At 41.8% G+C, this 26,939-nt stretch overlaps 1 protein-coding gene across 1 annotated transcript; it reads right to left on the reverse strand.

Annotated features, from left to right (window-relative positions):
* Positions 1–470: 470 nt before the first annotated feature.
* On the reverse strand, positions 471–26,725 carry NRDC (nardilysin convertase). Its single transcript, XM_080348731.1, has 31 exons — positions 26,413–26,725; positions 21,555–21,879; positions 21,305–21,386; positions 20,694–20,847; positions 18,772–18,845; positions 17,520–17,615; positions 16,474–16,596; positions 15,836–15,893; positions 14,874–14,947; positions 14,620–14,689; positions 14,140–14,217; positions 13,593–13,713; positions 13,456–13,514; positions 12,810–12,864; positions 10,393–10,497; positions 10,005–10,128; positions 9,462–9,548; positions 8,732–8,851; positions 7,921–7,972; positions 6,737–6,887; positions 6,277–6,404; positions 5,769–5,931; positions 4,631–4,662; positions 4,201–4,339; positions 3,690–3,737; positions 3,305–3,357; positions 2,653–2,736; positions 1,653–1,743; positions 1,233–1,349; positions 905–994; positions 471–688 (listed from the first exon to the last, which is right to left on the reverse strand). The coding sequence occupies exons 1-31, from the start codon at positions 26,607–26,609 to the stop codon at positions 491–493; spliced, it is 3,348 nt and encodes a 1,115-aa protein (XP_080204857.1). The 5' UTR covers positions 26,610–26,725; the 3' UTR covers positions 471–490.
* Positions 26,726–26,939: the final 214 nt, after the last annotated feature.

Here is a 26,939-nt window from a genome sequence, read left to right on the forward strand (position 1 = left end):
AGTTGAGTAAGTAAGTAGTTATATGTAGCAATCAAACTCTCTTTCTTTCCACAGTTCAATCTAGATTTTATTTGATTTTTATCTCAATTTTGTCTATGTTGTACATAAAACTAAAGAAGCCTTAGGCTTTTTTCGCCTTCCCTCCCACACTGTAACTTCCAGAGCTGTGGAACCATCCTTTGAGGAGATGGGGATGATGCACAGGACAGGTGGAACGAACAGGTGCAGCCTGCAGTGCCAGCCAAGGATCGTCCTGGGGGAGAACTCCCTATGCTCCTGCTGGAGTCAGGGCTGTGCCTTTTCTTAATGAACTTGGGAAATTAATGAGAAGGGTTGGCTGGAAACTTCCTTGAGGAGAGCTTCCTCAGTAGCTGAGCAGACATCTTCATCCCAGCTGCCACTACAGCCCTCTTTAATAAAAACAGGTTTGTAATGTTCACGTTGCAGAAAGCAGCTGTACTACGCATCACTGCAGAACAAGATGTCATTTTTATTTTAGTATTTTATGGTAAGGGAGAACATTCAGCGTTGATGTGTAAGCTTTGATATCCTTGATGGAGGCCACATCAGTCATCAAAGAAGATGGGGGCAAGAAAACGAGATGAGGTATTTCACCAGATGAAGAATTCTGTGCTTCTGAGGCAGCTGTAACCTCTGGGTCCCCTTCATGTTTTCCATATCCAACCACCTGGAAAAAAGTTTCCAAAAATAAGAAAATTGGCTCTAAGTTTTTAGAATTTGGATCTTGTTCAATATTCATCTGCCCTAACAATTAAATACAGACACGTCAATCCAATTCCAATGACAGTAAAAAACAGAAATGTAGAAGATATGAACAGCAACGTGGATAACACATTAAGCGTTAGATTATGGAGTTGGCAACACGGAGCTGCCTAACACTCACATGTACGCTGAGCACTTTTTTCTTCTTGCTTCTGTGAGCTTGGAACCAAGTGACCAGGTCTGATTTGGTAACAGACTTCAGAGCTTCAATCTGCAACCCACAGGAATGAGGTTTAAGCAGCGCAGTGATGAGGCCATTTTGAACACGGTTTCTCAAGAAACTATATCCCATTAGATAAAAGAACCTTTTAAAAATAGCATGTAGCTTTAGAATCAGTGTATCACCAGAGCAAAAATCCCCCTATTTACGCTTTGCATTTAAAACCGTTGCAAAAAAGGGACATGCAAGTGTTCTTTTTGGCATCACTTAATGATAAGGGACTACCAACCTCCCGGGCAAGCCTGTCGAAGAGATACTGCTGTGTCACAACTTCATTCCAGTTCCTGTCCACTTCTTCTCCCAGATGGGAGTCTTCACATTCTTTAAGTTTTATCAAAGCTGTAACCTACATTTGGAAAAGAAAAAAGAATTAGTTTCATAGGATTTAAAACTTAATTTACTGTCTTATTCATTGAAGTTGAAAGAAAACCCAGATGACCAAGGTAGTTCATTGCTCTCAAACTTAACTGTAAACAGCCAGAGAGCAAATGTTTAGAGAAACGACTGCAGAATGGAATAAGAGATGGGATATAAAAGCAAGTCCTTTGTCCCAAAAAAGCTCAGAACTATGCAAGAGGGTGTCACCAAATCCTCCAGTTTAGGTGCTGGTTAGCAGTTCAAGGCAGAGCTTTTCAAGATCAAATTTTACCTGGGTGCTAAAAGCATCTTCAGCTAAATGCTTGATTGTCTCTTCAAAGCAAGAAAGAAACTCCTCTATTTTCTTGTCAACCAATTCAGAACTAAAAGAGAGTTAGTTAAATAATTAAATCAGGCAGGAAAAATAAAAACCAATACTGAGGGGTAAAGTAGAACAACCCGCAAATCATGAGGGAATGTTTGGGACAGGCTCGCTTCCCTCCCCACAAATAGCTCACACATCTGAAACATTAAAACCTTCACAGATGACATAGACCTCAGGAATGGAAATGTCAAGCAAATGTAAAACTTAGAGGCAGCAGCAGCACTCTGTGCTAATTAAACTTTCAGTGACACAGTATTATTTTTCTTAAGTTGCATATTTTTCATATAACCCTTCAGCTTTGGCAGGTCAAACGTGTAGTTCGCCCTGGCTTTGAACAAAACCATAATATTGTTCTGTCTGCTGAAATGGGCCAGAAGAAGAACATCTCTCCAGGCTTTGCTTGGCAACAGGCTGAGCTGTCCCAGCAGAAGCTCTTCTGAAGGGCAGTGGGATATTTCCCTCAGTCTCTCCATTACTTTCCCTGTCAGTCAGGACTCCAGCAGTTTGAAGCAGCTTAAGGCTGTTGCTTTATTTAGGTGCTGGTTTTCAGTCACTGTGTTGCAACTGTCTGCAGTGTCACAAGCTGAGGCCACAGCAACTCTTCTGACATTCCCTTCGGGCTGTTGCATAACTCCCCTCATCAAACTACAAAAAAAAAATCCCAAATAGTGCAAAACAGGTGTGAACACTTAAAGGAGAGCAGCTCGACCAAAAGCAAATGGAAGTTAGCTGTGACCTGATCTAATGGAACAAGCAGAAGATAACGTGAAATTCTTAGCAATAACTCTTCAGCTAAATGCTGCATAAGGCCCTGCTGCCCAAGCCTCTGCCGGGTGGACGCAGTGCAGTAAAGTCACAAAAAATGGGTGCTGGGAGTGGTGACAAACAGTGACAAGGAAGCACTTACTTGTATTTCGTTGCCTGGGTTGCCACTGTGACCGAGAAGCCAAGAATTCCAGAAGTATTCCTGCAGGTGGGGTACACGTGGTAGCTTAAAAAAAAAAAGGGAGGGGGAACAATGAAGTCATTCCACAAGCACAATTAAATTGTCGTTTACAAGACATGCTACAAGTTAAAAGAGTGTTGGTACTTCAGAAAAAAAAAATCTCATCTATACATTCTCTTATTTCCTTTATTTCCTGCATTGCTGCATCATTTTGATGAAATCCTTTAAGGCTGTCAGAGTGTTTGTGCTTGCATTCCTGCAAACTAATTCATCAGAGTGACAGACCAAGAGCTGTGAAAAGCTTGTGGCAGTTTCCTGAGGCAGATGGGCGGCTGCTCCGCACCACAGAACCGCTGTGAAAACAGCCCTGGGGAAGGGGAGCTGATCTAGGAAATGGAAGGAACAACTTTATGCTGAATAATTTCAAGTTAACACACCAGTAATAGATGCAATTCTTACAAGACTCAAAAGCAGCTTGGCTGCAGCTTGTATGGATGGCTGCTCTCCATTTTGATGTGTTTATGTTGCTGTTTCCATTACAATAATGGAGGAATTACTGTGCAGGGAACAGCAAAGGCAGGTGTGGAGGAGCTGCCCTCCATGGTGAACTCACCCGAGGGTCTGCTTGGTTCTCAGGAAATCAAAGCATGGCTCTTCCATGAGCATCTGAAACAGAGCACAAACGCGTTACAGCAGAAGCGACACTCTGTGGCCACGCCGCAGGCTCCGTACAGAAACATGACCACCACATGTGGACACAAGGGAAGCGCTGCCTGTCCAGCTACACCTGCTGCACTAAGATGTCTCAGTTTCTGAGCAGGTACCTCAGAGAACCATCTGCCACACTGTCCATCACTGCAGCAGTTGGGGGATCCTGTCCCAGACACTCTCAGATTCAATTAGAGTGAGCAACAGGGATCTGCCGTCCTGCCCAACAGCCTCATCTTAGCTCCAGGCACAATGCTTTGATGAGTTAGGAGACACAAACACTGACTTACCACAAGCAGCTCCATCAGGGTATATTCCCTTAGGTTCCTGGCACCTGACTAGAAAGAAAAGGAAGAAGTTAGGGTGATTTCATGGAGTTAAATGCAACAGTTCAGACCAAGGTGACAGCTGTGGCACTAAATGACAATTCGCAGCAGGGACAGCTGGAAAGTTCCCTTTTTCTGCAGAGGCCTCAATATGGCCTCAGGAGAGGGGAGAGGCCCAGCCCAGGTCTAGCCCAGGCCCATGAGATCAGTGGTGAGGACACCAGGACAGCCCCAAGGCACAAACCCAGCCATCAGCATGAGTACAAACCAGAGGGGAAGATGCTTTTTTCGGGGAACCCCACACGCTGTGAGACCCCCCTGGGTTTTGCCTCTGGAGCCCCAGGCAAGTGCTCCCTTGAGGTTACAGTGCACTCCACAATGTCCCCGTCCAGAGGCGGCTCTCAAGGATGCGACATCAGCACAAACAGCAGCTACCAGAGGGAACAGGCCACCACACACTGAGCTACCGCATTACCTGGTAATAGACTGTCACTTTGGAGTTGGCATCACCTTTGTTGAGAGTTTTCACCTTACAGAGCAGATGCGTGTTTGGCAAATCCACCACTCGGAACTGAACAGGGCAGGGATGGACCAGGGGAGAAAACTGGAGCTTTCTGAGGGAAGTACAGACAGCAGAGAGTCAAACACCTGCTCACATCTTAACCAAAACCAATACATTAATTACACCCAGACAGACATTATTTTCCCCTTCCCCGAACCAGAACAATGTCTGCTTAAATTGCCATGATGAATGGTCACATCTGCAAACACCAGCAGTGCCGTATCCAGGAGGGGAGAAGGTAATTTCTGCATCACTCCCACCCTGACCCCTTCCTCCAGAAAATAATCTTAGCTTGATTATAGTTTCCACATATTGAATGGTGCAAGAGTCAAGAGATACTCACTCAACAACATAATTCAGAAAATCCTTTGCTTCCTAGGAGAGAAAACAGAAGTGTACATTTTACTTGGAAGATAATTCCCAACCACACACCGAGCGCATTGCTTGAGAAAGCAACGCCCAAGCACAGAACAGCCGAGCTCTGTTGTGCCACGCACACCCCTGTCCCCTCGCCTGATCCCGAGGCCCTCCAGGCACCTCTGCACTGAGCTGCAGAGCAGAGTCTTCAGGCCGTTTCTTGCACTGTAACTTCTCCAGTAGGAGAAAGCAGAAGCCAGATAAACAGCATCAGCTGTCACAAGGAGGCGACAAGGCCCCTCTCTTGTGCATCAAGCTGGAGTTCTGGAAGGAAACTCACACAGAAACCACAGCAATAAAAATATTTTGAATGAAGATTTTTAGTAAACCACTACTACATTCTCAGACCTCCGTCTGTCCCACAGCTCAGGACGGAACAGCTGACATGACAAGACTCTGACATCCCGAAGGACATTAGCATTTTCTCTTTAGGAGGCTTGAAACAGTTTGAGGACAAACACCACCAGCTAAGACACGTCCTGGCACAAATCATCATCGCAGGTTTCTCTCCCACGTCCCGCACAGGCACTCAGCAATGACATGGGGCTGAGCCCCATTACAACCCTCTCTTAAAAAGCTTGACAGGACTGTGTGTAACCCAGTCCCAGGGCAGAAGACTTTGATGAACACTGCAGGTGTTCAACAGGACTGAGGTTTGATCACACCACACAGGCCATCAGATTTACAGGATAAATGTACTTTGAGGGAAGCCTTCCCCTGTGGCGCCACCATGACAATTTCTCAGTATCAAACATATCAGCACATCAAACAATATTATAAACAGGGGCAGCAGGGGAAACAGGTTATGGATGTATTTCCATCATATTTTCCCCTCTCTGCAGTATAAATCCAAATTCCTGAATCCCCCAAGACTCTGCTCAAACTGTCAGCTCCCCAGCAGCTCACCCAGACGGGCATTCCTGGGCTGTCAGAGGTGACGTGAACCTCTAGATGCCCGCACAGAAGAGGCACCAGCTGGCAGGTGAGCGCTTAGAGTTGTGGCGACTGCTAAAGCATCTTAAAAACAGATTTGAATTTGTGTCAGCTGCTGAAGCTGTACTTACTCTGCTTGTGAAGTTTCCTTGTACGAGACCCTCGACAAAGAGCTGTGATTTGAAGGCCTTAACAAAGGATGAGAGAGACTCAATGGAAAGCCCGTTCATCAGCGTCTGGTATTTATCTATCATGGACCACCTGCCGTGTTCTAGAATCAGGAGACGCACATCCCTACAATGCAAAACAGAAAACAAAACCAGAGGCTGTCAAGAGCTGTTTAACGTAAGAGATCCCATTTTTGCCTCGGGATCGTACTGGAGACAGGGATTTGGTCCCCAGGAGCGCTGCTGTGGGCTGATCCTGCCCATCTGCTGTCAGCTGCAGTCACTGCAGAACGGCAGCTCCTGGGTATCCAACCTGTCCTGCATGGCTGACAGACTGGTTGCAGAGCTGCTTGAGCTCTCTGAGCCACAAGCAAACCCTGGCACAAGCCTCCAGGAGCAGTGATTCCTCAGCCCTTCAGCTCAACCCCAGCACTCGCTGTGCAGCCACTTCTTGCCCTCGCCCAGAACTCACTTGGCCAGAGTCTCAGGTTTGATGAGGATGTTGAAGTACGTTTTCTTCAGCTGCTCCGTGATCATTTCAAAAACTGCTGGAGTAAAGCTGAAGTCAGACAAGTAATCAATGATGAGCTGAAATAGAAGCTGTAAAGAAAATAGTTTTAAGTGAGGGTTTTGGTTTGTTTTTAAAAAGAACCAATTTAAATTTAATCCTGTATAATAATTTTTTAAAAATAATCATCATCTGGTCAACATAAGCGACACACGGGGTTACTAAGGAACATTCCTCAACTGTTAGCCATTCTTCACTAAACACTTCTACACCAAATTACTGTAAGTTTTAAAAGGACACCATTTTTAGAAAGTGAATGAAATAATCTCAATATCCCAAATCAATAGGAATTTCCACATTCTACTGAAACCTAGCCAGTAACTCCACATTTCTGTATTAGATATTCCAGTTTTTCAGTACTCACAGGTAGTTTGTGATTGAATCCTTTCACCCGAATGACTAAGCCGTGCTCTCCAGCTACTAATTTGTACTCCAGCTGAGCGACATCTGCTTCATAAGCTGGTTCACTGAGATTGTGGGAAAGGATGTTCACAAATGTGTCGAATAAAACTATGCTGGATGGAGAAAAGGGCAGAGGGTTAAAAAGAAAGAAAAAAAATGAAGGAATAGAAGAAAAATAAAAATCAAGTCCATTGAGTTCAATGGTACACACCAGAAGTTGTCTAACAGAAAGGAATACTTGAGGAAAATGAGATTCAAAAAGAAACTTTCAACAAACCTGGAAATACAGAATGCAAGTTTCCCTTTCTCCAGAAAGTACACAAGTATTTTAACATTCAACTATTCTTTGCAACGAGTAAGATTCCAGCTTCACATAATTGAAGATCTCAAGGTAGGAATGCAATGCCAACACTCAAGACATGGAATTATCACAGCAAATGAGATTATTACACTTTTCATAAAGGAACAGGGGATGGTAGACGGACTCAGTTATGCTGAAGACTTGAGTAATGAGATGACTATTTATCAAGGTGAAAAAATAATAATAAGCTACAGGGTGTTTCAAAATGATAGACCCAATTTCAAAGCAGTGTGGCATTTCACAATGGCAACGTTACAATTACACCAATATTTACAAATGAATTACCAAGTTTTAGTAACCTTTTTATAGTGGTAAGAGTTTCATTCAGGGGCAGTTCACGGTTGCAGAGATATAGTGACTGCAAATTGGGCCATCGTTTTAGAACACCCTGTACAGCAAATCAGGCTACACAATGTGGAAATTACAGTCCGTGCTTTCAGATTTGTGTTATTGCCTGGATTCCAATTCAAAGTCCAAAATAACAAAGATGAAAACAGATTTATAAAGGCTCTCGGCACTTCCCTCTGGTATGTGTGCTGCTGCTGTTATGTTATTTTTTTCAAAACTTGCACTGGGGAATAACACACCATGAAATTCCCCTGCACCTGTTTGCTACAGTAAGGACTTGCTGCAGAACCACCCTTGCCGAACTACAGATAAAACCATACATGAGAAAAGGAAGCCTTATTCTATTCCAGTTCAAAATTAATCTCTTTTTATGGTTTTTCACTAAGTACAGTAATTTAGTTACTCTGCAAGATAAGCATAAATAATGTATTCCTTACTTCTCTGCAGACTGCTGGATCAACGGGGAGATCAGATGGAATCGAACATAACCTGGTGGGGAAAAAGAAACTTAAATGAGCAATTGTATAAAAAGTGACGGCTTTCTAAAGCCAATTTTATTTCCAAGAGGTTGTTGGTCACAATTTGAGTCTAATGAAAATGGTTGTTCAGCTATAAGAATATTGCTTATATTAAGTCATCATCGAACATCTCTTTTTCACTCCAAAATCTTCCCGCAAAAATGCCAAATATTAGAAAACACAAAGCTGTGCTTTGCAGAATACTAACTCAGATGGTGTGACCAATATAAGTGAAAAAAGACAACTCCACAAAACATCTGTTTAAAAGACACTAAAAAGGGTGACATTCTGCTTGAAAGCAGCAATATATTTTCCACATTTGTCTCTGATGCAGGTGATATTTTTCTCTTTCTGCAGAACAGACTATAGTCTCCTCTAATTAATGTGGTTTTTTTTATTTTCAAGCCCATGTCTCAGTACCATATTCTGTCTGCCCAGTTCTGTCCGTCCAATTCTGTCTGTAGTCAGACACATTCAGAAGTCAGTATATTTCAGTGATTTCAGTTTTAACCTGCGGTATTCAGCAGCCTTTCTTTGTCACAAGGCAGTTTATCTGCTTCTTTTATTGTAGGTAATAAATATACTAAAAGGACCAAGGACCATGGAAGAGCTGACAGTAAACACCAAGTTTAAATAGTGAACACTATCACTGGGTTACTTGCCTTCAAACAAATTCCAGCTGATACAAACAGGGACTTCCTATTCTTTGGAAAGCCCTGACACATTTTACCTTTTGGGATTTTGAATTTATCATCCTTCCTGTACCAGAGACAGCCTTGTTGTGTGCTCAGGGTTTTGACTGGATACTCTGTCTCAGGGCAGTCAGCAACTTTCAAAGCAAAGTCCGTGGCTGACAAAAAGAAAAACCAAATCCAAACCAGAAGTTAGCAGATTTCACTGACACAGCCAGGCTACATGCAAGAAAGTCTTCAAGATTATCAGTAAAATACATTTTTCCCCTCCCAGCTTGCTAAGTTATACAGGATAATCCTTCCCGGGACCCAAGGAACATTTCTTTTTCAGCTCCACATCAGAATGGTGGCTCAGAAACAGGGCAGAAATGGCGATGCTGCATTCCACCCATGATACAAGTTCTGGCTTTATTTTCATTTGGCTTTGGCAACAAAGCTAGATGGTATTTAGATGCTTTCAAAACCCGCTAGATTAAGCAAATAAAATTGCTCTTCTAGGGTATCCAGGGCTTGGTGTGAACTCTGATTGTGTGAGGCAAGCTCTGTTATGGCTTCAGGATCTCTACATCTACACTTTAGAAAAACTCTGTTCTTATAAATAGAAGTATATTATTAGTAAACAAAATTCAGGTGAACAGACCTCCCATATTTTTTTAACTTGCAAAACCAGGTTGATGTTCAGATGGAAATTAAAGATTGTTTCTAAACCACAGAAAATTCTCAAGTAAATTAACGGCAGAAGATTTCATGCATGCTCAGGTGCCTTACCTATGTATTTGTTTTCTTCTGGAAGGTGTAAATCCTGATTTAACTCGAAGTCACTGGCCCATAAATCACTCCAGTACTTGTCAATATCTATTAAAAAACATGAAATGTATTTAGTTCAACAGGAAGGTAACGCTACCCTGTTTCCATCTCATCTCTTAGCTACTTCTGTGAGGATTTGCAGTACAAGTTTCCTAATGTCACCTGGCTCATCATGACTCTTTCTAAATCTCTTCCTACCAACTCCCCTGGAGCAGGACCCAAGCAGTCCTATTCAAAAGTAAATCAAGGCTGCCTGCAGCAGTGAGCCAGCTACCAACACACCCTGCCCTTACTCAGTTGTGTTCAGGACCTGAACAGCAGGGATCCCTGTAAACCAGGGGGTGGGAACCAACTGACACCAAGGAAAGAACAACAGAGAATCTGACTAATGATGAGGTCAGTGAAGCACTGAGGATTGATTTCTCTACTTCATGGGGTTATATTTTGTGTTGTCACTCCTTTAACATCTCTAATGAGTGGATCTAAGTTTGTGCTGCTCTTTACCTTCCACGCTGTACTGCGTTCCAAACCACCTCTCTTTGAGGTGACACTGGCCTTCGTTGGCAGCGGACAGCAAAACGAGGTTGGCTCTCTGAGGAGTGAGCTGGTTCAGGGCATCAGCAATGATCTGCAAGTTCAAGACAGTATTTCAGTTCAAAAGCAACTCTGGCTCTGCCTGACCCAGCAAAGACTTCTCAGTCTGAACATATGAAGAACAAGACATAACAAGCTTACAAAAAAATATTTGCTTTCTGAGTATAAAAAGACTGATTCAACAAAGCCTGTGCCTATACTATGGCTAATGATATGTCTATATACATGCCTACATTATATAGTATGCCTATATTTTCCTTACATCAAAACATGTAATCAGAGTTCAAAGAGTGTTTACCTCAGGCTTGTATTCAAACAAGAGCTGGTCTCCTGTCAGAAAATCCTCCTTCTGAAACATCTGCATGTTCTCACAAAGGCTTTCCACATAGTCAACGGGATCTGTCTGCAAGCAAATATGTAAAGCTACTTTTCACATCATCAGAAAAATAAAACACCAACATTTTGTTCTAAGAAAAGCTTGACTGGTCAGGTATGTTGAGCATGAGTTGCATGCTCTGCTTCTTACAGCATTTAGCTTTGGTGAACTCCTCTGAGAATCCTGAAATATCAGACATCATCTTTATAGAATAAATGACCTAGACCATGTGTTTACACTCATTAAAGGTTACAGACCCAGCAGAATGCACTCCTCGCCTCCCACGAACATGAGCAAAGTCAAACAATTAGAGTTTTAAAGTGACCTGGAAGCTGGAAAGATCAAATTGAGGAGCTGCTGCTGCATGAATATCTCTGGTTCTGCTCCTTTCCCAAGTTCTCTACCATGATCTGCAGTGTGAGGAGGAAGATATTCTCCCACTTTGATGTGAAAGTATAGACTGCCTTTTAATTGTGTATGACTGCCCAGTGAAGTGCTTCTTGCTGAATGATTTTTGGTTTGGTTTTTGGCTTGAACCAGGCAGCATCATACCGTACAGGCTGTGGGTCCAGAAGCAGCCCACATTTCACCTGAAAAGAGGTGAGTTTGACACATCTGTGTCATATAAACAGAGTGGAAAACATGACCAAGAATTTCTTAAGACACCATACACCTGAGGAAACAACCTCTCCTGCCATGACTAGGTCACTCATCTGTCCCTCAGGTGCACAGCCAGTCACACAAGCACATATATGTCCCTGTTCCTTGCTTTCCGAGTTCAATCCCTGCACTGTCAGTAATCTCTTAATGAGCATTCAAAATCAACTGGCCAAATAGGCAGGACTCTTAACAGAAATAACCCTTATTTCCCCAGTGTACACTCAGGTGTTTTCTATCCTTACCTGGCTTGATACTGAGAAGCTGGAAGTCTATTAGACTGGGAAGTCTATTAGAGCAGTAACAATTTTAGGGAGCATAAAATTCTAGCTGGGAATAATTAAAAGAACCAAGAAGACTAATAAGAACGGTTCACGACTAAATAGCTTCATTTTGATGAAAAAGTCAAATTTCAAATTGGACAACCTCTGTTGGCAACAATTAAAGACAGAATAATAAAGCATATTGCATGTAGGGCAACAGAGATTAATTCCTGTTATGTCCAATACACTAAATAGCGATCCATCACAGATTCTTCCTTCTTTACTGTTCTGGGGAAAGCTTTTGTTAGGAGAAGATGGTCTGTTGTAATCCCATAACAGTTGAACTTTGCTAACAAATTCATAAAACCTGTTTTCCACTAAAAAACCACCACACGACATTTAACAAATGAACTTGTAAATCAGTGTAAACTTGTTCCTACCAAAGAAATCCACCGCTCTGTTATCTATCACTGGGGTTGTTGGCAGCGGTCCCTGGTGTCTGTATCACTTGCAAATCCACTTCTGTTATTCAAACGCCACTCAAGACACTCAATATCCTCCATATGCTATTTCGAAGGCAGAGCTACAGATGCAAGGATTTGCTAAAAATGACATTTCTAACATCCTGATGCTCACAGCAGACTGGCAGGTCTTAAGAGTGTCTGAAAATACAGGGAGCATCTGGAAAGAGAAAAACTCCACCTTCAATATTTCCTATTGTTTTTTTTGACTCTCCTTCCTGCATCTGTGTACCTTAAAGAAACCAACTAACCATATGTGTAGTATACGGATCTGTTTTCCCACAAGGGACATTTTAATGCTATTCAAAAAAAACAAGTTACCTAATAAGAAACAGAAGGTGGTTACATGCAGAGACAGTAAGCAAGTCAATGAAGTGAGGCTCCTCAAATTATCTAAATTGTATTCCCTTCTTTATCTTTAATTTTAAAAAGTAAGATTTTTTGCTAATTGCTATTTTGATAAGCCATGGAAGACTTGACACGAATCCACATTTAACTGCGTAATGTTGTCCCACCTTTCACACAACGCGGCTTTTCTGTGCCCAGAAATCAGCAGTGCCAAAACAGGTTAAAATAAGTGAAATTAGGCAAAAATATTGAAAAAGCCCAAACAATTTGCGGAGCACTATTAACGGGCACAGAATTTCACACACAAGGGTCTAGTGGTTAAAACTAAGAAAGAGCCTACCTACCAGGTGAAGAATGAAAAAAGGAACATTTAATTCTGTTAAGGAAAAAGTCACAATATTTCTCTGTGTAGAATACAATTTTTTCAGCAAAATACAGTCTCATTAAGTACATAATTTGTTTCTGGTTGAACTTTGAAAATGTGTTTCAAAATTAAAAATAAATCCTTTTTATGGTTTACCCATATCAACACTAAACAGCGAATGAATACCTGTTCCTGGTAGTGAAATTCATTAGCTTCAATCTTCTGGATTTCCTCCCATATTCTGTAAAGAAGTAAGAAAATAATAGAAGTGCATTGTCTCCATTATTCTGCAACTTTTATCAAGAATCTGAAAAAAACCAGTCTTCTAGAAAAGGCATCAAGGGTGAGTTCAGTGACTCATTCAGAAGCGGGTGGTACACACATTCTTTCCATACAAAAGGGCATTTCTCAATTGGCAGAAAATTCTGCTGTTTTCTGAAGAGACTTAATTACAATGAGTCAAAATCTGGTCCCAAATTAACATAAAGGCGAACACCAGAACATCACAGTCCTGACTTCCACAGATTTGGCTCAACAAATTTATTTAAATAAATGCAAAACTGCACCTTACAACTACACTAGTTCAGCTTACTAAAATTAGGAATCAGACCACAATAAATCTAACTAAAAACACCAAGAATCAAGCATAAACATTTGGAAAATTAGTTTCTAAACTATTAAAATTGATACATTTCCCATGCAGACAAGCTTTACTACTTCACTGCTCAGAGTTCATGCTCTAGTAACTCCACAAAAAATGCAAACAAGACAAATAAAAGGCTAATGGAGAAGGACAAGCTCACAAATATCTGATGTAGTGGCAAATACTTGCCTTTTATCTGGCCCTCTTTTCTGCAGCATCTTCACATACTGAAATACAACATGGGCCACCTGCAGACATAAAGGAACATATTAATTTTTCCAAACATTAGCAAAACAGTAGGAAAATCAAGTTGCAGTAAACCATACCTCATAGAAGTGCTTGTAACCTTCATCAGTCAAGGTCACAGAAATGGTGAAGACGGAGTAAGTGGAGTTCTGTTCAAATCCTGTCTCATCATTTCCTCCATATAACGCAAGAGCCCAAAATCTATGGATGAGTTACAGGTACTTATTAATTAGTCATTTCAGCTGTATTTGAGCTTAGTAACAATTATAGCATATCATAGCTTTACTTCAATGGCTTTCAACCCACTTAAGAGTTTCCGCAAAGCCTTTCCAACCGAAGAACCTCAGGACACAGAATTTAAGAAAAACAGTGAAAAAGCTAAGTACCCTTTTTAAAACCCTTAAAGATCAGTCGCAGGTACTGCTGATCCATGGAACACAGAGCAGAAGCCACTTATTTCTTACTTGGGTCTATCATCAATTTAAAGAACATCACTACAAAACGCTGATAGGAAAAGGCAGACTGGGACTGCTTTTATACATATAGAAAATATATGTACAGAAAACAGTTTGCCTTTATTTTAATGATAGCAAAATATTTAACAATTATGCTCTAAAAAATACACACTTTTTCCTAAGGAAGGAAAGAACGCTGCCTTTGCCTTCATGTCCCACCAACCAGGAAATATAATGAAGAGGTTTCACCCTAAAAGAAAATTTGAAGGACATTAAATGCCAGGAAGTAATACATTTCACAGAAAGAACTGAAATCACTAAACAAATGACTAAAATATACATTGTCTGTTTCTTCATGGCAAGTTTTGCATTTTCAGGAAGAACTAGGATAATAAACTAAAAGTGTGGGAGTTCAGAACATAATGACTGATTTGAGTCAGTGAGGAATGACATTGAATCAGCTGTGTACCAATTCCACTCAGTTTATAACAGGAACCAGAATTGCATCAGTTTCATTCATTTAAAAAAATGTTCCCCTAGCTGAACCAAAGTAATCTGTAACACAAATCAATGAGATTCTTTGGTTTGTTGTGAAAGGCAATAATTATTAACAACATAAATGTCATAGAAGTAAAACGCAGCACCACCATACCTGTAATGCTGTTCTTGCGGTGGAAGTGCCCAAGTGATACTCAATGAATGAATTTTCCTGATTGGAACAACTGAACACAAATAAATATATTGAATATAAATGATTAGACATAGATAAGGAATTTTACATCATGCAGAAAGAATGGTTAAAATGTATTCAGGACCACAGAGAATTATTCTACAAAGTACCCGGATCACACAGAGGAAATACGAAGCTATGTATTCAAAACATTAAAACAAATCCATTTTGCTTACCTCTGTAAAGCTTGTGAAATTCTGGTGTGTCAAAAGGCTGAGTCAGGTGGCCAAAGTTGGGCTTGGGTAAACCACTTGAAAGCAACATTAAAGCATGATGTTACTGGCAAGGACTCAAGGCTAGACTGAGATAATCACAAGATGTAAGCACCCCTATCTCTGACATGACACAACCAGAAAATGACCCTCCACAAAGGCTGCAGCCCAGGAGCAGGAGTTGACCTGGGATCCACACGAAAGAGTCATTACCCAAGATTTTGATTCCACATCAACTCCACCCTCTCCATCCGTCCTACATGGAGAAAGCAAAGCCAAGCACAGTAAAAAACTTCCAGAGTTGGCCCTCGATTCATAGAATCCTGATGGATTTTCTTGTGGGAAGGAGGAACAGGAAGGATGCGGGTCAGGAGAGACAAGTATGTCTCTGTATGGCATTAGACTTTCAAACGTGCATTTCCACGCACCACAGAAATAAACATCTTGCAAAAAGAGAAAGGGGAAATAAAATGCTTTTTAAGTCTGTAAAGCTTTTGCAGATCCCACTTTTTAGACAGCACAGTGGAGTGAATTATTAAAAAACAGATCGAGTTCTAACCAGTTGCCACCCTGAGGACAACACTTAAATTCAAGATATGGTCTTAATTTATTTTGCTTCTAATTATATTTGACATAAAGCAAAGATAAGAAATGTAAAATTATAATCCAAGTTTGAATGATTTATCATAAAATCAAGGTATCAGTACATATTAAGCAAACACTGCTGCAAATTAGCACCACACGGATTGCAGGCTAAACAATTGTTAAGCATAAAAAAATCTTCCTGAAACAATTAATGCCAGTCTTCCATTTCCAAAGTTGCCCTTTCCTTTTTTCTTCTCCAGTAAGGGGTGTTTTTTAAAAACAGTCATTTTAAGAACAGATGTTATAATATGTAATGCCTTTTAGGATCAAAAGAATCTTACTTATTTGGGATCTCAGAGAAGATTTCTGTCACCCACTTTTCCAATGTATCCAGTGTTTCTAATAAGGAGAGAAAAAAATAAAGCCAGAAATGTAATTTCCTGAAGATCTAAGACAAATACTCTATCTCAACAGTTTTAAGAGGCTGCAAGTCAGTGTATTTTAAATTTGCAAAGTTCTAAATTATAAGCTTCAAAGCTGTTGGTTTGAGCCAATTCTTAATATTCACTGAACTCTATCTTTGGTCATAGCTCTGGTTTTGCATATGCTGCATAATCTTGGGCTGATACGACTGGGATTTACAGTTCAGTAGCACATGACGTTACTTGAAAAGGAATTACCAACGTAGGGATCTACAAAACTACCAGTACTTGCTAGACTCATTCCATCCCTCTACGTTCAGAACACACAGCAGTATTCAAGAGTTTCAGTTAAAAGTTTCTCATGAAGTAGCAGTATGACAATTAGCACAGCATAATTGCTGAAGTTTCATTTGGAAACCAGGCTAAAATCTACATATAAAAACATCCTGCAGGACTGGACAACCCACTAAAACGGCTTGGGCTACAGCTGAACTGGTAACAAAAGCACCACACCAACAACAGCAATGAGCCTGTTTTTAAGAAACAATTGATGTTACCTTTGGATTGGACAACTAAAGTCATATAGTGAGCAGAGTAATGGCGCTGCCAAAAGTCCCTCAGCCTGGTGTAGGTATCAATATTATTCATTTTGGGCTCATGTTTGAGTGTATCTGCATTACCTGTAAACATTAAAAGGTGGTTAGTTATCTAGACACTGATTACATCAAGATCAGATACAGTGAGAATGTCTTTTCCTCCCCTGGCACTGAGTCTAGTCATAGTAAGCACATTAAAAATACTTAACAGGAATTTAGAGTTAAGAGAATGTTAACTGAGATTTATCATCTTCCAATTTCTAGTTTCTACTGTAAGGACAGTTGATATTTCTCTAATAAGGGAGGACAGAGTCCTCTTGCATTATCAGATCACCTATCCCGTGCACTGCACAGCTCACTGCATGTTGCCAGCTGTTCCCTCACCAATGAACTTGCACAACAGGGAAGGGAAAAGAGAGGAAAATATGATGTTCAGTATATGTCACTACAGAACTATATAAATCTACATTTTAAAGCTGGCTAACTCTATTACCCATCACACAGCAATTTACATGCTCCCCAGCATCACAATGGTGAGGGAACCAGAACTCTGTATTGACCAGGACAGGAAGGACAAATTCCCTTTTGCTCCACTCACATGGCTGTGAAGATCTACTTCTGCAAGTTCAACCGTGACTTATCTACTTTGAAAAGCCTCCTTGGACACAAATCCAGAAACACTCTCTTTTCCCAGGAAATTTAAGTATCAAAAACAAGCTTAAGCAATACATGGATGACTCAGAGAGCACCACCTTTACATTAACAGAAAGTTCCATGATTATATGCCCAGAGCAACCCAGCTCCAACATCAGCAAAGAGCAGTACCAGAATGAAAAGTATCTTAAGCAGACAGCTGCTTTTATTCCCAGGCACTTTACTGTAAAATAAATAACTGCCCTAATGCTTCCGAGCAAGGCTAGTGTTTGCTATGATAAAATAGCTCATGTTAGTGCCTCTTCTAAGTGGTTAAAAGTTGATTACCACTTTATAACAAATTCAGAACTTACCCCAAAAAAATTTCTTCATAGGATGTCCAGGCTTGGCAAGACTCCCAAACAGCATCTCCTTTCTGTTTGCATCAGAAGGTCTTGCTAGCTGATACTCTGTTAATTTAGAGAATTTGCAGTGGCATGCATCAAAATTGGAGGTCACATTCCCACGAAACAAAGCAAAAACCCCAAGTAAACTGAAAAGGAGATGTACCCCACAGCTGGAGACTGAAATAGTTTTAATGACAAAGTAGTGAAATAGGATAAGAAACAGGACTTGCTAGCAGTAATGAATGTAAGTCAAGAGAAGAGGAAAACTGTAGCTCATGCTGAGAAGCACATAAAGGGATAAGGAGGGGAAGCATGTAAACCTTCATCCTGTCTCATCTGAATGTTCTTAATTTGATAAATTTAATGGGAACACAAGTCTGTCAATATTCTACAGAGTTAGGCCCAGTAGAAAGGGCCAGAGAGCAATTACAAACCTGTTCCTTCCATATATCACATAGAACAACTTCTAGCCTAACAATGAAATATAAAATTAAAAGCCGAGCAAGATAGTTTCCAGAAATGCAACTTTACAACCAGTTTACACTAATCTAAATATGGGATTCTGCCCAAATCAAGAACTCAAACTGCAATTTCCTGCTCCTGTTTTTGTTGCTAATAAGAAGTACGCACAGGAGAGCTGTAAACTAATTATTTTGGCTGAGTTAGTCTGCAGCCAGTTCAACAAGCTGACGCAGTTTAGTGGGCAGCTCACTACTTCAGTGTCAGTAGTGGGGAAGGAACGGATCCGCACGACAAAGGCAGTAAGGTGGCTTAAGCTGTTGAAAAAAACACACCTTAACTCAAAGGCAGGTCCTTGTTTATACTGACACTTAAATAAAATTCAAAGATCAAACCGCTCAGTTTTCCTGGTCAGAGGACAGATGAAGAAGACTTGGAATACACATTTGAACCAGTTATATCTGCCAGTAATAGTTTTTTTTTTCTATAACAGGTTTTACAGGCAGCCTAGAAATATTCACAGCACACTAGAAAACAGAGTGAACTCTCCATGCACTTCTATGCCAGGTTCAATTTCCTTCTGTGAAGCAAATTTGTAGTTATTAACGTGTTAGAATAAGGAAACAAGCACAATGACCTCAACTTATTGTATTTACTCCACAGAGAGCTGGAGAGAACACTGGCTCATGCTGGAGCCATAGGCATGTTGTTCACTATTTCTTTAAGAAGATGGGCTAAACACACAAAAATGTATTCTTACCACTGTCTACAGCCTCAACTTCTCGGTCTATTGCATCCCTGATCATTAGCGGGTGAATGAAGAATTGTGCCCACCTACAAAACAGAAAAATTCTTATGCTTTTCTTCAGTGTCTATTAAATCAGGGAATAAAACCACAACAGTTAAAGCCAAATCCACTATTTTTAGTTTATAAGCTTGTCTTACTAAAAATTATGTCATTCTTGACTGTACTGTCTTAAGGAAAGATCAAAGCCAGTTTTGTGATAGCATCAAAAACCAAAGTGCATAGAGCAGGAATGCATTGGTTGGATACAGTCGGGTATGACTCTAGTGGATGCAGGAGCATCTATCTGCCTTTGCATCCTAAGAATGATCACACCAGAGACCCATCTGGTCTGGTTCCTGGCTCTAACTGGGACCAGTATCAGATGCCTTAGAGGAAATCCTCAGTTGTTCACTAGGAGCAATATGTCCACAGAGAAAGTTTCTTCCTAACTCCAGGCAACAAATTGTTGTTTTATGTCCTGAAACAAGGTATTATATCCATTACAATTTTATTATCTGTTTTATCAGTCAGTGTTGATCGCCTGTACCCACAGAGAGCAGAGCAATGGAAAGGGACAAATCTGCAATAAATGGCAACTTTGTAGAAGGTTGGGAATCTAATATTTCTGGTTTATTTGTTGAGTTTCTTTAATGATGCACTGAACTTTTTGAAGCGAAAGGTTAACAGTAACACATTGCTGACAGAGTTCTATGGCTACAGGAGCCATTAAGCTAAAGACTATTGAAAGGTGATGTCTTTCAGTTTCTTTAGATCCACAAGTGCTTGAATGAGCAGGAATTATCAGCAGCATCCGTTCATTTTCTTTGTAGGAGGCGCTGTTCTACAGAACTCATAACTTCTGTTTCTCCTCCACTAAGTGAGCTGTTGTGACAGACCACAATTAAGTTCTTTATTCTTTTGCACTTTCAAACACCTAAAAGCTGGGCTAATCTGCAAATGAAAGCTGAATTTGGCCCGGTCAAGTAAAATTTAGGCAATACTTGGTAAAATGCGCAAACACTTGCTCCTGGCATCATCGCAGAGATGTACTTTGATCAAAGTAAGTTCACAGTGGAGTCTGGTCCCTCATGAGGTATTTTGCAGCACCAAGAATTCCCAGCTGGCATGTCCTTATGAGCCAATAATTTCCTCTCCCTGAAGGAAACCATGCTAAGAGGTGGAGCCCTGTTGTAGTAACATATCCCACACCAGGAAAGAGCAAGTTAAATAGTTTCTGGCATAACTGTAAAGTTATACATGTTATAAGTTCTACATGTTATATATACATGTATATAAGTTACACATGTATAACTTATAAGTTATACTTATAAGTTATACATGTCATACATGTTAAAGTTATACATGTAAAGTTGACTGAATAACCTGGATTGAGTTAAATGTATCCTTCTGAGGCACACATAACTGTAAAGGCTGCCCTTCCACCCACTTTGATGAATTAGACTTGGAACAAAAAAAGAAAAAGAAAAAAACCCCACACACTAACTATCAGAACAGATATTTCAAAGGATGAATCACTGGGATTCTGAGAGCACGTCCCCTCTGAACAGCTGTAACACTGCATAAAATTTCTCCTGTCATCAATGCTACTAGTTTAAGGGTGGTAAAATACTCAAAATCTACGTGCATTAGGACTCACACGTGGATCCTAAGTAATCACACAGCAGCTACACAGGTGCTATCTCAAAAAGCAGTAAGATGCCCAAAGGGAAATCATATTTCCTTATATTCAATATCCTCTGTGGCAGCAGGAATACCTGTGGAAGTTCAGTAACAGCCTTAATCGCCCCAAAATGAAGAACTGACTAGTTACACCCGACCTCCTGAGGCACATACAAACATTTGCTAGCACCTAATCACCATTTCTATGAAGTTACCTATCCAGCGCCTCTTTGAAGTATTTCCTCTGCACATCGAACTGGAAGATTGTTCGCTCACAGTCAGTTGAAGCGTTGTCACTGCCCCCATGTTTCTTCAGAAATGCATCAAACCCATTCTCATCTGGGTACTTCAAACTGCCCATAAAAACCACTGGAACAAAAATCAGCAAAATTACCAAGATTACATTAATTTGTTACTCTTAATTACAGCTATGGCAACCCCTCTGCAGCACAGAACTGACCCACAGTTCCTGTGCAGAGACTAAGCAGCAACAGACCACAGAACCTGCTGGATAACCGGTGTAATCTGTAGCCCTAGCCTAGTTTATAAAGCTGTAGGTAACATGCCTCCTCCCATATTCAATGGATAATGAAGAATGTTAACATATGTTAATGCATAGCCAGCCAAAGAGTACGAGACACCTTCTCACATATTAAGAGATTGTTACTCAGTATTTTTATAAAATCACAAATTCATTCAACTAATGAAACTAAATCCTGGGATAGCTGAAATAGGAAATGATGCTAAAATATTACAGAAATTCGGAGCTAGACAGCACTCATTTTGCACTGAAGCTGGAGAAGATGACACAGGAGCAGATACATACTGTGTTCCAGGAAGTGTGCTAATCCAGGCAGATCTTCGGGATCGGAGAAGCTGCCAACAGCAATGCAGAGGGCTGCTGCAGACTGGAGAAAATACAACACTCAGTAAAAGCTGCTTCAAGAAACACTTTAGGAAACTGGCAGAAGTATAAGATAAATCAATCAGGACGGGCACAATAAAAAGGTCTAGTCTGGATGCCTAATCACAAGAAAGCCCTCTATTTTTTTCATCCGACAGCTTTAAGTACATACCTGTTTTTCTGTACAGCCTCTCTTTCTTGTCTCTTCCTTTTCAGCTAGCTCTTCTAATTCACTGTCATCAGGATCATTGAAATCCTCATTATCTCCATTATCATCCTCGCTGTCACTCCCCTCGTCACAGTCCTCCTCATCAAAACCTTCTCTACCATCTTCAATCTCAGCTCCAGAGTCATCATCCTCTTCATCACTTTCCTCTTCAGATTCATCATCATCCTTGTCTTCCTCCTCCCCCGAAGATAAAGCAGCTGGGGCACCATCCAAGTAATTAAAATCCGAAATCAAAAGTGCACATAAGCCATTTTGTAGAGTGATATACCTAGAAGAATAATTATTTGCAATGAATACACTCATTTCCCAAATCTGAATTTTCAGAATCACAAAAATGTCTGTATTTCCTGCAACAGTTCTGTGCTCTTCAACTGAGATTTCCTAATGAAAGTCTAATGGTGGCTAACAAAGTCAGCAGTTTTATAGTGCCAAAGTAAAAACACTCTTCTGCAATTCAACAGCTGTAAGAATAAGAAAGATGCAATTCAAGGCAGTAGCAGAAGCCCTTCTCCCCAGAAGGTCAGCGACACTAACTGAGACTTTTATTTCTCTCTCTCTAAAATATTTAAGCTGCTAGCACCCGCTCTGAGGAAACTTCATGTACTTGGAATAGGCAAACCCAAACTTCAATAGCTTGTTATGCTTCTCAGGCTCTTGGAAACTTAGATTATGCAATAGAATTAAGATCTTAGTCTTTGCCTCTAAATAGGCCCCAGAGACTTCTTTTTATTTTATTAATGCTTTCTATCAAATGATGTCCACAGACGTAGGAGGCATGTGTTAGAAAGGACAGATCTCCTCTGCAGGCTTAATAAAATAAGCCACAGCGAAGAAGTGATATACACAGAAAATTTTTATATATATGTATGTGTGTGTATATATATAGACCCACAAGTCCAGCAAACATTCTACAAATTTTCAGACTGCAGGCTGCAAGTACCAATGCTCTGCAATATTCATTTCCCATCAGATCTGGAATAAAGAGTCACAATTTGTCAAATTAGCCAGCATACCCTTCCTGGGAGCTCGCGCTGGCTTGTACACCAGCTGCAGAAAGGAAGGAATGCTGGATCCAGAAACTACTTGAGCCAACCTAAGAACTAGTGTGATACAGACAGGTGGTACCTGATCCCGCAAAAAAAATGCCGGTGTGAAACAAACTCATGGTCACACCCACACCCCCAGAAAAAGCTGAGTTACAGAGCATGGAATTATAGAAGAGTTTGGTTGGAAAGAACCTTTAAGGGTCATCTAGTCCAACCCCAAGTTTATAGCAGATCAGGACACTTTGCAATGTGGCCGCTGTTATAATTAGGTAGGAGAAATTTCAAAGCCAGTTTCCAGCTCAACCTCCATGACAAGTACACAAAAGAAAGGGATGTTGTGTGTTTTCCAACCCCATGGTTCCCAAAGTTTCTCACATGTTTCCTTCATGGTTATCATTATGCAGTTTCAATGTTTCCAGACAACAGAAACATGTGTTATTATCAATATTCCAATTCAAAATATTCAGTCAGTATCAATTTTGCTTTTTATTAGAGCTGCAGGGTACCTGCTACAGCTCTGCAAACCACAGACCTGCCTGGAAACAAATTACTCCAAGTACCTCTCTTCCAACTGAACTGCATGGGAGACATATTTGGGGGAAAGGCGTAAAGCAAGTATTGCAACAAGAGTGAAGCAGCTTGGAGACAAAGAAAAAAATCCCACACTTCTTGGACTACAAGTCTATGAAAAAAACTACAGAACAAATGTTTAATAGTTGTGTTATTTTTCTGAATTATGACAACTCATCCAACAGAAATTGAGAGCACATACTCTGGGCCAGGGTTGCATAATCATTAACACACCCATTTCGCTTGCTGTTACAACCAGCAGCACAAGTGCATTTTTGCTTGTTCAAACTACAGCACATTGTGTATAACTTGCAGAGGTGCTATGACTAACTGCAGCAGGTACAGACAGCACTTGATGATCCATGTGAATGTCTGGATACAAAGTTAATCATCCACACACTCTGAAAGCGATTGTTTGCATCATATGCATAAGTTGCTTTAGGCAGCTGCCGCATTTCTGAATGCACAATAGGGGTCCTGAAAATAGATGCCCTGTACATTTTGGCACTTCAGCCCCTGGAGTGCAAGAACCCCAGACAAGTTGACTTTGCTACAGCATGCCTTCCAGCACATCTACCTTCTTTCTTCTCCACCTCCGCATACAGCTGTCGTCTTCGGGTTTCCACAGCCCATAAAGAGCGTTGGCTTCCCAGTGATCGAGAGATAGTCACAGAAAGCAGAGCACAGAACAGTGCTGGCCTTCCAGGAGAAGGATTTGCCATAAAGCTGTTTCACCAGGTGTATCCAGTAGCTCTTGTTGATCCTTTCCACATACCTCCATTAAACTAATGAAGCGGATGACACTAATTTTACATTACTCATCTTCAGGCTTCTGGGTGTTTCATACCAGGACAGAAAGCACCCAGTAGTGAGGCAGCAATTAAACCAAGCTGCTGTGGGAGACTCTCAGATTTCGCTTCAGGAGAATCTAGAATAGTTTAGGTTATACTGAGCAGAGGCACCAACTGGCATAGGTGTTCTTTACTTTTTCCATGTTTCAGTCCAATGGAAAAGGACATGTGCAATCAATACATAAGTATCAATTAGTATGCAAAACACTGGACAAAAACTGCAATCTCTCAATATAGCACCAAAAGCAAGAATAGTCCAGTTGCTTTTTTGAAGGACTGTACAGCATTGATACAAAAAAGGTTGAAATATAAAAGAAAATTCAAACTATTTAAGTTGCTGTTTAAACATGCTGGACAAATTTAAGCAGGATTGTTGTCACACCAAGTTTGTTAAAACAATGATAATTGTTTAGAAGTTAAGTAAATACTGAAATACATATCAATGCAGAGTAAACACTTAATATTTTAATTTCACAAATTACCCAAAACCAGCAATACAAGTCCATGATATTCCATATATGGATAAATTTAAATAAAACATATATTTTGGTAAAGACAACTACCCACTCATAGTTCTAATGAACAAAACAAACTTTGAATATGACAATAATTTTTGTCCCAACAAACTCTTTTGAAAATACATTTTGCAATCTGTCAGAACTCTCTTGTTTTTATGATCACTGTATTTGAGAAGACTAAACTATAACATTTTCCACTAAATTAAGTTTGATGTCACCGGACGGTCACATTAAGCCCACTGTGACTGGTCTGCAGTATATACCATCACTGATGCATGAACAGAGGAGAAAGCGTATATGCATCAGCAAAATTTACTTAGGAGGTCTGGTATATAGTTAGCAGACACAGGCGTGCTTTACTTCCAGCCACGCTGAAGTTCTCCCTCCTAAGGGTAATGTTTGTGTCTGTTCTGCGCAAGGCTCACTTCCCACACATGGAAATCAGCCTGAAAAGATGTGACTCTCTGCTTCCAACTGAAAAAAATCCACTAAGCATAGAGAGCAGCATTTCTGGAAGATTTTGGTATTAGTTTATCTTACACTATAGCAAACACACCCCCAAATCTCTACAGGCAGGGAAGGTTCCTGAGCCTCAAAACAAATAGCCGGTGACAATTTGCAATGGACTTCACAAGCTTTGGTGCTGTGCTGCCTCAGGTAACAAAGGCAGAAGTTTCCTAAGCCGACAGTCCCTGTAACCGTGAACTCTGCAGGAAGAGGAGCCTCCTGTAAAGTCGCAATAAGTAACCACCAGGAGTAAGAACACCAGGAGAGGCATGCAGGCAGGGATCTGGAGAAAGCAGAAAGGAAGGCGAAGAAGGGAGGGAGCAAGGTTCTCCCCAAGCCAATGGGCAGAGTCCTCTTCAGGCAGCAGCAGGGAGTTTCACTGTCAGCCAATGTCACTACAAATCCAAAAGTCAGTTCCAGGCTGAGGCAGATTCTCTCCTGACTGCACAGATTAGACGTCATGAAGAGCAAAGACAAAAAAAAAAAAAAGCATCTCTAACAAGGGCTGACTAATCTTCTGCCTAACAGAAAGACCTTATAACAGTATCCCTTCAGGAACGACTGACTGAAATCTTTTGAAGGGCTCAGCCTCCGTGGGTCGCTCGCAGCTGTGTGAAGGCCGCAGACTCTCAGCTGTGCTCAGGGAAGGCTAAACCACAACAAAGGGTAATCCTTCTTACCACTTTAAGGGATGTTACTCAGAAATATAAAAATGAAGACACAAGCAAAACAGCAGCGTAAAAGTAATTTTTGTCTCAACTCACAGATATATTTGTGTGAAAACTTGGAAGCTCAGCTAAAACGGGAAGACTAAGAGACTTTTTCTAAGCTGGTATCTGCTCTGAAATACTTCAGTCACATTCCACGCTTCAGCTTAATGCTTTTGGAACGGAGATGCCTGGACAAGGGCTGCAAACTAACAATTCGATATCTCCGTGCCTTGAAAACGTAGTGTCACAGCACAGCCTTTGAACAAATACTGGTTTTTTCCCCTCTATGGAGCCCCAAGCCTACCACTGAGCACAAACCAGACAGCACATCTTGACAAGAAACACACCCGTGAACCCTCCGTCTCCCTTTTCCGCAGTCAGGGGCGACTTCCCCGCTCACCAAGAGCCCGACGTGGAGCCCCGGGGCTGCCGGCCGTGCCGAGAGCCCGCTGAGCTGGGGCGGGCGGCCCCGGCCCCGCAGCCCCTCCCGCCAGCCGCGGGGAGGCCCCAGCCCGCCCAGACCCCGGCCGGGGCGGCCCCAGCGGTCTGCCCTCTCCCCACCCCGCTCTGGGAGGAGGCTAGAGGCCGCCGGCCCTCACCGGTACTGCTTGGGGTCGCTGGGGGACTTGACGATGTCGGGGTCGCCGAGGTTGGCGGCGGTAGCTGCGTCCCCGCGCTCCTCCTCCTCCCCGTGAGGCGAGCGGCCTCTGGCGTCGCGGCCGCCCTCCCCGGCCTGCTGTCCCACCGCCAGCTCCGGACAGCTGTAGCTGGCTGTCGCCTTGTTCCTACCGGGCATGGCGGCGGTGGCCCCGCAGCACGGCGGCCGGGCAACGGTACGAACCGGCCCCCACAGAGCCCGAACCGCCCCCGCCCGCACGGCTCGGCCGCTCCGTGCGAAGGCGGCCGCGAGACTGCGCATGCGCGACCGCCGGCGGCCACCCCCGCCCCGTCGCGAGCCCCGACAGCTTCCGCCGCACGAGGAAGTCGCGGGGGCTGTCAGCGACGGCGCCGTAACGCGCCAGTCAGCGCCCTCCGCAGTGCCAGCTGGGGGAAAGGGACCAATCGCGGGCCCGCCCTTGGTGGAGGGGCGTTATGATTGGTGGACAGGATGATGGTGGTGGAGGGG

This window comes from Nesoenas mayeri (assembly GCF_963082525.1).
Source record: "Nesoenas mayeri genome assembly, chromosome: 8".
In the NCBI taxonomy this organism is placed as follows: domain Eukaryota; kingdom Metazoa; phylum Chordata; class Aves; order Columbiformes; family Columbidae; genus Nesoenas; species Nesoenas mayeri.